The sequence below is a fragment of the Armigeres subalbatus genome, chromosome 2 (assembly GCF_024139115.2).
Source record: "Armigeres subalbatus isolate Guangzhou_Male chromosome 2, GZ_Asu_2, whole genome shotgun sequence".
NCBI lineage: Eukaryota > Metazoa > Arthropoda > Insecta > Diptera > Culicidae > Armigeres > Armigeres subalbatus.
The window spans coordinates 200,110,664-200,122,006 of record NC_085140.1 but is presented as its reverse complement, the minus strand read 5'-3'; the positions used below and the strand labels follow the sequence as shown (position 1 = coordinate 200,122,006).

Sequence of the window (11,343 nt, the reverse complement as noted above, 5' to 3'; positions counted from 1 at the left end):
AACATCTCGCCGCTCACCGGTCACCACTCAGTGAGAATAAAAATGAAGGGATTCTATGAGTTATCTACTGCATGGTTTCCCAAACTGTGGGTCCCGACCCCCAGGGGGGTCGCGAGCGGATTGTTGGTTGGTCGCGTAGAACAAATATTAATTGCAGCTTGGATGCCGAACCTTTTGGTCATTTTTGTCAGGAACATAATTTCAAGTTCAAACCGCATTTTATTTCAAATATTCATCACCACGCTATTTTAGAAAACATTTATGCCTTAAAGCTGTCCCCTTAATGCAGTAAAATAAAAACGCTAACATTTTGACAAACAATATCATGTTCGTCATTTTTTGCATTTGTACATGTAAGCTAACGTGAATATTTTTCATGTGGAAGAAGCCGAAACATAAGACATTCTGTTTCAATTAATGCTTAATACTAAAGAGGCTGCACTCATAACAAAGAGATGAAGTGTCAAAATTGGAACAGCGCATTTGCTGTCAAATCGGTTGTTCCAATCGAGCACAAGGTTGTTAAAGGTAGGAGTATTGCGTCTCTTTGTTTTTAATCCAGGCTCGTTACTTAATACTACTTGATAAAATGTATTTTTTCATAGGTGGGTCGCGAGACATATAGAATTTTGCTAGGTGGGCCGCATACCCAAAAGTTTGGGAAGCTCTGATCTACTGAGTACTTTTGTTATTGTTCAACGATATAGGCTGATTATTTTTTGCTAGTGAAATAAAGATGGATCTTTCTGAAGCCATACAGAAAGAATTGCAGAATATTGGACATCAGCACAATGTTTCTAAAATTATCAACAAGGCTTTTGAAACGATTGTAGATCCTGTGAAGGGTAATGTTATTACCACAGTTTGAAATAAGACATTTGAGCATCTTCATCCATCCCTAGAACCTATCGCTGGAGGAGCCCAATATGCGTTAGCGACGGTGCTGGTACTGGCATGCAAGTACGACTACGATTATCAACAGCTGCGCCAGATACTCGAGATATACATCCTAGAATCCGATATTGTCGATAAAATAGTATCAAAGTATTCTCTTTTCCGTGATACTCGTGCCCCACAAAATGCAGAATACGGCATAGCGCTACCGCACGTCACCGATGCCAACTGGACGTTACGGTCGGACCTATCGTCCTCCAGCTATTCGGTATCGGCTGGAAATCTCAGTTTTAGTATCGAACTGGAGACATTCAATCGCGAGACTGACGAAAAGGATCCTGTTATTCGTTTCACATGTACACCTGAAGAGTTGCAATTGTTTATAAATAAATTGAAAGATGTAGAATTGAATTGTGATAAACTTTCAAGGCAGTAATAAAGATATTTTTATTTTACACAGGTGATGCATCACAATAGTGTATAGGGTAAATGATGTATCTTGGACGAGCACAAGACATTCGTTAGAAAATATATCGAGATTGAAGAGAATAAGACAATTGGAAACCCCTAAGTTCATTCAAACATATATCATATATCTTTGGCTTGATGGATGTGACTTCTAAACTACCCATAGGTAGGTTCAGCTTTGGTTTCATGGTTTGTCGAGCTGTGCAATGATTCTCGATAACATAGAAACTAATTGATTACTTTACCAACTTGATTTTATGGCAACAACGATCATGTGAAGTAAATCCGGCTGGATCGTTTTGGTCCCGATTTATTATACTAGGTATTGGAGGGGACAGGTGGTAGGGGGTATGGTAAGGGGACAGCCTTGACCAAAGGAGCTGGTGTACGGACCACCAACGAAGCAAAAATATAGCAAGCGATTATTCTCATTTACGATGGCTTTTACCCTGGAGCTAACAGTGATTATGATGCCACCTCCTGTCGATTTTTTGCTGTTATTCGAGTTTCGATCACATCGAAAAACCTTGTACCTATTTCCAAAAACGTAATTTGAAATTGTGCGAGAGTCTAGCCAAATATCGGTCAAAACCATGATATCATAACAATGATCCATGACCGCTAGTCGATAATCTTCCACTAGGTCATCCATTCCGCTAACGTTCTGGTATGTAGTACATAATAACGTCCGATTTCAGACGATGAGTTGTTGCGCTGGAAGATGGGATAATATGTATCAGAAAGAGAAGCAGTGATTGATTGATCGTACTTACGAGGTCTTACGTTATACGGAACCTTCAACATGATACACCTTTTCAACCACCGTTCGGTTGAATCGTTTCCCAACGCCATTTTGCTGCGGCGTATAAGCCACTGCTGTAAGTCTTTCTGCTTGATAGAAATTTACTCACGTCTTTGTTCTATAGCAATAACCATGGCTTAAAATTTTAGAAACCTGCGAAAGACTTCGGATATTCTTTGTAGAATGTACACTATCAGCATTGTTTTCTTTGACACATGCATCGCAGAATGTCACCTTGAAACTCGGCATCAGTGGTCAGATCATTCAATACCATTGCTCTCATCCCTTGCTTGCTTAAATGTCGGTTCAACTCGGTAACTGTCCAGCATTTTTTCTAGTCCATTAAAACTATTGATTATCATCGTTAAACTATTGACATTACCAATTCTGTACAAACCCGCAGTAAAAAATGTCAGAATCTCGTTTCGACCGCTGTATGTGTGGGGTTGATTCTTGCGCTCTACTTTTGTGCGGTGATTCGCACAATAGAGCCAATATAATGAACGCGGTCGAAGCAAAACTGTAGTACCGTGATGTGCCCTAATTTCGCGCGCGCCCTAACTTCGCGCATTATACAATCATTAATTTTTTTTAATTTTTAGGTACCAGTCAAAATTGAAAAATCTGGAGGATTACAAAATATCATTGTTGTTGTATGCTTTTCACGAAAAAATTTGAAAAACAAACTTGGTTTAGTACACCAAATAAAATTATTTCAATTTGATCCACCCATCGACCGCCATATTTGCTTGTGCTTAGCACAGCGACGAAGAACATGACCCAATTAAACAAATGATTTTACTGTACAAAACTGGCTACTTTTTGGAAATATTTGTATCCATTATGCTCTATTGGATATGTTTATTCGTCATTACTATTGAAAAGTGTAAAATTTTATGTATTTTGTGTTTATTTAGACTTTTGATTTGTGAGCGAAATTAGGTATATGAGAGTAATTATGGTGCCTAATTTCGTTTATTGTTGTTGCGTAGTTTCATTTGCAACATTCTAATGAAACAAAAGCAATATAATACACAGGAGAGTTTTACACTGAATAGAACCCGAAAATTTCATTCCCATACGCTTTTTATCTAATTTTCAGGCGGATAACCACCGACATCGACTAATGTTGACATGAAAAATCTTATAGATCAGTGCCTGCAATAGCTACCAAATCCGATGTGTAAAATGATGCTAAAATGTGCGATGTGTAAAATGATGCTAAACTTAAGATAAAACTACGGCAGGTTTTTTGATAATGTATATAATATTGAAGATGTCTTGAATAAAACACATAGGGGCAGTAGGGGCAATATGAACATACGGGGCAATATGAGCCACCCTCATTTTGAGCTTATTGACAAGTTTTAGCATGTAAAAGTTATATGATCTTTAAGAGGATGCTACACATATGCATCAACGTGAAAACCGCATTAAAATTCAATTCAAATATGAAAATACACTTGAAAATGTAAATTTTCGCTGCATAGGCAAAATTATTATAAGATTTAAAGTTTATAAATAAGGTTTTGACACAAAACTGATTAAAATACAGGTCAAAAATACACCACAATCAAAAGATATATTAAAATTGAATATTGTTCACACATGTTTGTATTGATACAAATCTGAATTTATCATAAAACTTTTTTTTCCCAAAACCAGTCTCTATGGGGCAATATGGGCATACCTGCACAGAGCAAGATATCAGGCCTTAAAATACGAACAAGTTCAAATTTCAGTAGTCAAATACAAGAATATTATCATATATGTAAGATTCATTACGGAAAAATTACAACAGCGCATTACTGCGATTGAAACAGAAAAAATGACCATTGGCCAATTGAAATGTGGCTGTTCAAACGGTGAAGAGTGGAAAATCGGTTCAGTCCGCTGTTGTGCGGTTTTTTAATTTTATTTGGTATGGAATACTCACAACTGTTGTAGGAATATCATATTCTTCCATATTACGATACTTTTTTCGCCTAAATAAACGTTTTGGATGGGTGGCCCATACTGCCCCAAATGGTGGCTCATATTGCCCCGTATAGTCGGGAACACACATTGAAATCAATACATTTTCAAAAGTGCATTCCAAAAATTTCCAAACGCATTTTTCGTCATTCATCGACGTTATATGAAAGGGAACATTCTCTAGTATAAGTCAACTACATTTAAACGATGTTTTTTTGAGCTTTTCAGCGCTTTTCGGAACGATTTCCTTAGGTGGCCCATATTGCCCCGATCACCCCTATTTGAAGATGTCCTATGTAAGAGATAGCGGAATTTAAGACTTTCGACGTCTCGAAAATTTAAACTTTTTTTATACACCAGCTAAACATTGCTCATACGATGCCTTTTTTTTCTTAAAATATGGTTTATATTTCAGAAGCAAACGATATTTTAGGAATTATGACTTGTGTCAACTAAAATGCATAAAGTTAAATCTAAGCAAAGCTCCAGGGTCGAAATATAGGCACATACCATTTCGACTAAAGAATGGGTCACTGACGGCTGTCTGATACCGTTATCTGCATATTTTGAACAATGGATGCATGCTTCTATTGGTTAATTGATTATATTTCATCAAACCAATAACGATATTCAATTCCAAACATGAGCGAAGTTAGGAACACTTTTGCGCGAAATTAGGAACTATCCTATTTTCTTGCGCGAAGTAAGGAGCATACAACGGTCTCGGATTCATACTCCAATTTTTTTTTTAATAGCAGCGAAATTTGCAAGTAACATTTTTTTGAGAACCTAGAATCCTTCTACTACGTGATGCAGTAGCAAATGTTTCCAAATGGCCACTACATGTTTTTTAATGAACGTTTTAATTTTGTCAGATCTTAAGTGTGCGAAATTAGGGTACTTCACGGTAGTTAAGTGTTTTTGAAAAAGTGCTACATGTTCGTGCAAGGGGTGATTGATTATTAACAAGCACAATGCCCTTTCTAATGATTCATTCAGCCTACATATAATTATTTGTTATATTTTCAAAGTAACCAAGGACCGATTGCTTCACCTCCGCTTAGTGCTTAATTTTTGTTAGTCTTTTTTTTTTGTTTTTCTGTAAAAATGCTGTATAAAGTTACATATCAAGTTCAGATTAATTTTCTGTTTACAGATTGTTAATAATTAATTTTCTTTTTACACGAAAACTTCTTTGTACCCTCAATTCTTGACCATCGTTGAAATGTCTAGGCTTTCTCATTATCTTCTTTCAGATACACCGAATTGGCATACATGTTTATGTATGAACAGAATGAATTTCTAATTTTCACACATTTTAAATGAAAAGTAGACCATTTCAAATCAAAAACGTAACTTACTCTTGACGGCATGTTGCTTACTTGTCGGCTTTTTGTGCCAATTTCTCTTTCTTGGCTGCTTCCGCTTCGGCTTCTGCCTTTTCGTATTTGGCGATGAGAGCGTCCACTTCAGTGCTGGAGAGGATTTTGATTACGGTTTTGTTGTTCTCCCGGGTCAAAACTGCCATTTCAACTAAAGAAACATTTTCATATCATATATATCTGTTAATGTACTGTATCAAACAAAACATACTCTTTTCCGACGTTAGCTTGGTCATGTCTAAGGTCTTGGACAGTACTTTGACTGCAAGATCTTGTGCCTGAACCAAAGAGATTTCGTTATCTCCCAATTCTTGCTTCAACGCAGATACCGCCGCCTAGTAAAAAAACATTCATACATTAGACCTTATAAATGGTTAACAAATTGTAGTTCTTACTGCTGAATTGTTTCCAATACATGTGGCTTTCCATCCACCATAATTTCCACTAGGGTCCGATTGGTAAAGTTGATATCCGTAATGTTTATCCCATCCCATGTACAGAATCGAAACACCGAACGGTCGCTTACCACCATACTGCGTATAAGCTTGCTTCACATCGCAGAGGTGCGATACAAGCTGCTCGCAGGGCATGGCTTCTCCATAGTTCAGCTGATAGCGTTGAGCAATTACTCGAAGCAAATTTGTTAGCACGTTGGCGTCGGAAGTAATTCCGGCAACGGAGCATACCATGTCACTAGAAGAAAAAATACCGCAGAGGAATGTACATATTAATATTTTCACTAGGGTGTCGAAACTTTCAGGCTTTTCAGGCTCTTGCAAGAATAAGAACATTAGTGATAAAAAAGTACTCTTTGTTGTGGCAAAATAAAAAATAAATCACACCTACCTATACATTTATTTTTTATTTATTAAGTATTATACAGGGATGAGAATGTGGTTTGGAAGGTTTGGAGCCGTGTGATTCATCATTGAGTCACTTGGAGTCAAAACTTGTGAAGTAGGTATAAGGATTACCTATATTCGCATGTATCACCTGTAATATAAAATAAGTGCCACGAGTGGTGGTTACCTGAGTGATTGCTATGCGGTAATTGACATGAAAGTTTGTGTTTTGAAACATTAAAAAAAAAACTAATATCATTTTTCCGAAATTGATTGTACATCTTTATGATATAATTAGAAATGATTTTATAAAACTATCAATTTTCAATTTGAAAAAGAAAAGAAATAGTATAGCGTGGGAATCTCTCTTCACTGGCCTATACATACATGCGGTACTAAACCCTAGCCACTATTGTTTAAGGACTCAGAAATATATCAATCTAGCTGAATCAAAGTTTTACATTCAATGAGAAGCTCTAATTGTAATTTATTGTCATAGCGGAAGCCTACAGATCTAAATGATAGATTTTATTCGATGTAGTTTTACTGACGTATTATTGTGGTTTGTCTCTTTCTTCACTCTAAAATGTCCATATAAACATCCAATTAGTTTCCGGTTTTGGATGAAAATATCCATCAAAGAAGTAGAAGGGCGCTTTATTGGAAATATGCTTGAGAAACCTTTCCGCAGACACGATGCCCTATACCCAATACTTACTCGTTCAGTTTGTAGATCTTCTCCGAAAAAATAACACTGTCGAGCAGCTTATTGGTATTTCGCCTTTCTGCAGCTAGCAGAATTCCATCCTTTGCCAGAATTCCCAATGAGGTACCGGCATGCGAAATAGCTTCCATTGCATACTCCACCTGGTAGAGGCGGCCTTCCGGCGAGAAAATTGTCGTTCTGGAATCATACCGTCGAGCCTAGCACAGACAAAAGGGTATACAATTGGATCAGTGATGAAGCAGAAATACAAAACATAACCTCCACTTAATTGAAACATTATTATCCACAGATAACAAACAGTTTAAGATTTTCTATGCAATCCAAATTGAACTTACCATTATGAAGTATCAATTACTAGTATCACAGCGAGTAAAGAGGTCCAATTTCTCAGATTATTATGGCTTTTTTCCAGAAAACTTTACAACACCAAAAAATGTAAACAGTCACCGTTTGCCGAAATAAAAATCATCCAAGCGGTTGCGATGTTTTCTAACAAATGTCACTGCAGTGGGTTTTCCAATTAAATCGTGCTTCTGAAAAAGGCTTTTTTTCACGCGGTTACGCACGGAACCCGGGATTTTGATTTTCCGTGCACGCTTACTTCAGTTCACCCAAATATGGGTGAAGAGTACCCAAAATCGCCAAAAAGTGCACATACCTAAATATGGGTGAATTGCCATTTACCCATATTTGAGTACAAGTGCTTCACGGCAGAATCGGTAATGTTTACCTATTTATGGGTATACTATTTTAGGTGAAATTGACTCAAATATGGGTGAATCCGAGGGTGAATCAATTTGCTACGGAAATTTAAAATCATGTTGGATAAAATTGATCAAATTATTTTTATTTATTTCGAGATTGATTTATATAATTTATTTACATAAAATCATTAATGTTGTTGAATCCCTGACAGTACATTACTGTAAGAATAATGGCATGTAGGTTCGGAACAGAAACCGGAACAGATGCAAGTTGGCACCTATTGGAACGAACGTACTAATATATCCATCAGCAGCAAGTTCGGTGCAGTATGGTGAAACGAACGTCACTCGCATCAGAAACTGGATTATCACTTAGCGGACAATAGAGGCACAAGTTTAACGACATGCCATTCCAGATCTTGTGGCAGCATGGATGATGGTATAGGAGTACCAGCTGTATAAAAGATTCATCAGGGGCAGCTTCAGATTAATAACGCGAAACAAACTTTCATTCGCAGCAGACACATCAAAGTTCGGGAACATATCTAAAATCAAAATGAAATCCATGGTTATCCCATTGCAAATTAAATTTTAATCAAATAACTTACCTTTCAAATCAATATCTTTATCCGAATTATTATTCAGCAACATAGAAACTTCCCTCCGCGGACGGTTGTTCTTCACCAACTCCGTCGTTTGGACCTGTTTGGACTTTTCGTCCATCTTCATTAAATTGAATTTCTTTTTGTTTCCTCGGTTTACTCCTATCTCTGCTCAATCTCAACATCTGTTTGCTTTTCCTCCTTCTTGGGAATGCCTTATGACCTGAGGATTATTCATCATCCAGCTTTGAATTCATCAACAATTCAGATGATTAAGGGATCGTTCAAAAATTACGTCCAAGGTTTGAGGGGGGGGAGGGGATTCTAGAATTTGTGACAGTTTGTGACAGGGGGAGAGGGGGTCTCGTCTTGTGCTACGTCCAACAAGAAAAATACCTTTTTACATTTTAGAAACAATTCGATTAGCTATAAAAATATTTTAATTTGCTGTTAATCGAGTTAATTCTCACTAAATTTCTTGTAAAAGTTGTGTACAAAGAAGACAAATCATTATATATTCTACAGTTTGACGTACAGGGGGGAGGGGGGTCAGTGATTTGTTACAGATTGTGACAAGAGGGGGGAGCGGGGTTGAAAATGATGAAAAACGATGGACGTAATTTTTGAACGATCCCTAATATCCTTAGAGATAACATCTCCCCGCTTCTTGGACTCGTCACTAACAGCTAACAGTAAGGATTTATAACTGTAATCTACCAGCTCCGGATCAATATAGAAATAATGGCCAGTCACAGTATGCATCTCGGTATACATAAAGATCTAAAAATATTATAATTGATAATAAAATCCATAATCATAATATAATATAAATGAATAACCAACCTTTTGAATTCAACTCTGCTATCCGGATGATACTGGAACCGACATCGAATCAGAGCTGCAGCTGCGCTTCCTGCAGCGGTCAACTGGGTGGTTCGCTGCTCCAACGAATCTCACAGTGTTGACAAAATCTCATCAAGAACTAGCGGCCGTGGAACAAGCGGCACCGAACACTCGACTCAGTTGGAAAGGAATTGCCGTCTCGACCGACTCCGCTTGCATTTCCGGTCCGCTGGTAGGGATCCGGTGATTATTTATGTTCCAAAAAAACTACAACAAATGGAAAAGGGTTATGCTTCGTTAAAATAGAGAGTGCAACAATTTCCGGAGAAATATACTCACCGAAATTATTGCCGATTTCACGAATTTGAAGAGTTATGTGTAGATTGTGATTTGCCCGCTTCTTTTTCTCACACTCACTCTCATTTCGGGTTGATCGATTTTTGTTACTGAAACTTACCCAATTATAACCCATTACTTGTTAGTCACATGTAAGCGTGTACACTAAATCGATTCCCGCCTTGATTTGACGTCTATTTGTTTTCAGATTGAGAACTCACACACAAACATTATACACGGAAAATCAAACTTTTATGAGAGTATTGAGTGTGAGAAAAAGATGACTGTGAGAAAAAAAATCTCGCAGAACTCTTATAAAGTGCAAAAAGCGCAATAACGCTGGGATTGTTTTCCTGCACAAATGTGTTATTTAGGAAAGATTCACAGTTTCTGTTCATTTAAAAAGTGTGGTTCGGAGCGAGGTTCGGAGGTTCGAGAAATACTATCACAAACAAAGCAAGATCATTTTTTCACCCATATATGAGTAAAGTTAAATTACCTATATTTAGGTAAACTCGTGTTACTAATAACATCAGTAAACTTTACTGATTTTATCAGTATAATTTACCTACACTGCAAATAATTTTCACGTAGCATTTACCTGAAAAGATACGTAGATATTTTCCACCTTACTTTTCAGGTGAATTCTACGTGAATCCGAAACCAAAGTCAGTTTTACTGGACGCAGGTGAAATGTACGTGATTTTCACGTAGCTTTTACCACAGGTTTCCATGACAGCTAAAATAATTTCACGTAACATTTACCTGATCTGCATTTGAAATTTACAGCATTTTTTTGGTGAAATTTAAGGAAATTTATTTCATTTATTTCTATATATTTTACCCGGATTAGATAATTCTGTAATGAAACACAAATTTACATTCTTAAAGTAGTTTATTTATTTCCATTACTGCGCATAACACTTCACTTTACTAAGTCTGCTCTAACGAAGTTGCTTGTTTTATCAACTATTTCCCTCTCTATTTCTTTCCAATTGTTGTTGTCGTTGTTATATACTTATCTAAAACAAATAGAAGGAACAGAATAGATAAATAACCAATTATTAATCATGATTCCCGTAGCATACTTACGTTTAATCTCCATCACGATATATCAGGTTCAGAATATTGTTGCAGCATCGGTCATCACAAATATATTTTTGATTCTCAGTCGACCAGCGGTTTAAGGAAGATTTTTCAATCAACTTAATCTCTATTTCTTCAGTACATTCAGAACTGTTTATATGCTGCATCCTTCAAATCTCATTCAAAGTTAATTGCCTATATGCCGGGTATTAATATGGTATTTCCACTCCGGGTGGCTTAATACCCGGCATATAGGCAATTAACTTTGAATGTACTGATCTCGAGTGGCGATCTCTCTTCGCTTGTGTGGTCGTGTTGGAATCTGACGACCAAACTGGCACAACCTCACACAACCCTACTTCATTGAGCGCCGTTGCTGATGAAGCAAGTGTGTACCCAAGCAACCAGAAGTTCAGCTTTTACTTAAATTTACTCTTAACCGAACTAATTGGTTCACTATGGTTCACAACAAGTTCCAAGCGTCCTTAACGGAACTTTAAAGTTCACTTAAAGTTCCGTTACATACAAAAAATTACTTAAAATGAGAGCTGATTAAGCCAAAATAGCCCTTCTTATCCGAACTTCTGGTTGCTTGGGTAGGAGCCGGACAATACTAAATACTCATCCTACTTGGTTGACATGATGTGTACAAAAATACATTTGAGAGAGTTAGTTCTGAAAAT

General features: G+C 36.9%; 2 protein-coding genes across 2 annotated transcripts; one reads left to right on the top strand and one right to left on the bottom strand.

The window, feature by feature from the left end:
• The first annotated feature begins 663 nt into the window (after window positions 1-663).
• Window positions 664-1,349, top strand: LOC134215747 (COMM domain-containing protein 3). The gene is made up of 2 exons (XM_062694878.1): window positions 664-845; window positions 903-1,349. The coding sequence occupies exons 1-2, from the start codon at window positions 737-739 to the stop codon at window positions 1,328-1,330; spliced, it is 537 nt and encodes a 178-aa protein (XP_062550862.1). The 5' UTR covers window positions 664-736; the 3' UTR covers window positions 1,331-1,349.
• A 4,067-nt stretch (window positions 1,350-5,416) lies between these two features.
• LOC134215745 (proteasome subunit alpha type-4) lies at window positions 5,417-7,583 on the bottom strand. The gene is made up of 5 exons (XM_062694877.1): window positions 7,425-7,583; window positions 7,081-7,286; window positions 5,916-6,213; window positions 5,732-5,855; window positions 5,417-5,671 (listed from the first exon to the last, which is right to left on the bottom strand). The coding sequence occupies exons 1-5, from the start codon at window positions 7,425-7,427 to the stop codon at window positions 5,517-5,519; spliced, it is 786 nt and encodes a 261-aa protein (XP_062550861.1). The 5' UTR covers window positions 7,428-7,583; the 3' UTR covers window positions 5,417-5,516.
• Window positions 7,584-11,343: the final 3,760 nt, after the last annotated feature.

Coding starts and splice junctions, on each gene's coding strand:
- LOC134215747 (XM_062694878.1), top strand. CDS start 737: ATGGATCTTTCTGAAGCCATACAGAAAGAATTGCAGAATATTGGACAT. Junction 846..902: donor GATTGTAGATCCTGTGAAGG/GTAATGTTATTA, acceptor ATCCATCCCTAG/AACCTATCGCTGGAGGAGCC.
- LOC134215745 (XM_062694877.1), bottom strand. Junction 6,214..7,080: donor AAGATCTACAAACTGAACGA/GTAAGTATTGGG, acceptor TTTTTCTTCTAG/TGACATGGTATGCTCCGTTG. Junction 5,672..5,731: donor CAAGCTAACGTCGGAAAAGA/GTATGTTTTGTT, acceptor ATGTTTCTTTAG/TTGAAATGGCAGTTTTGACC.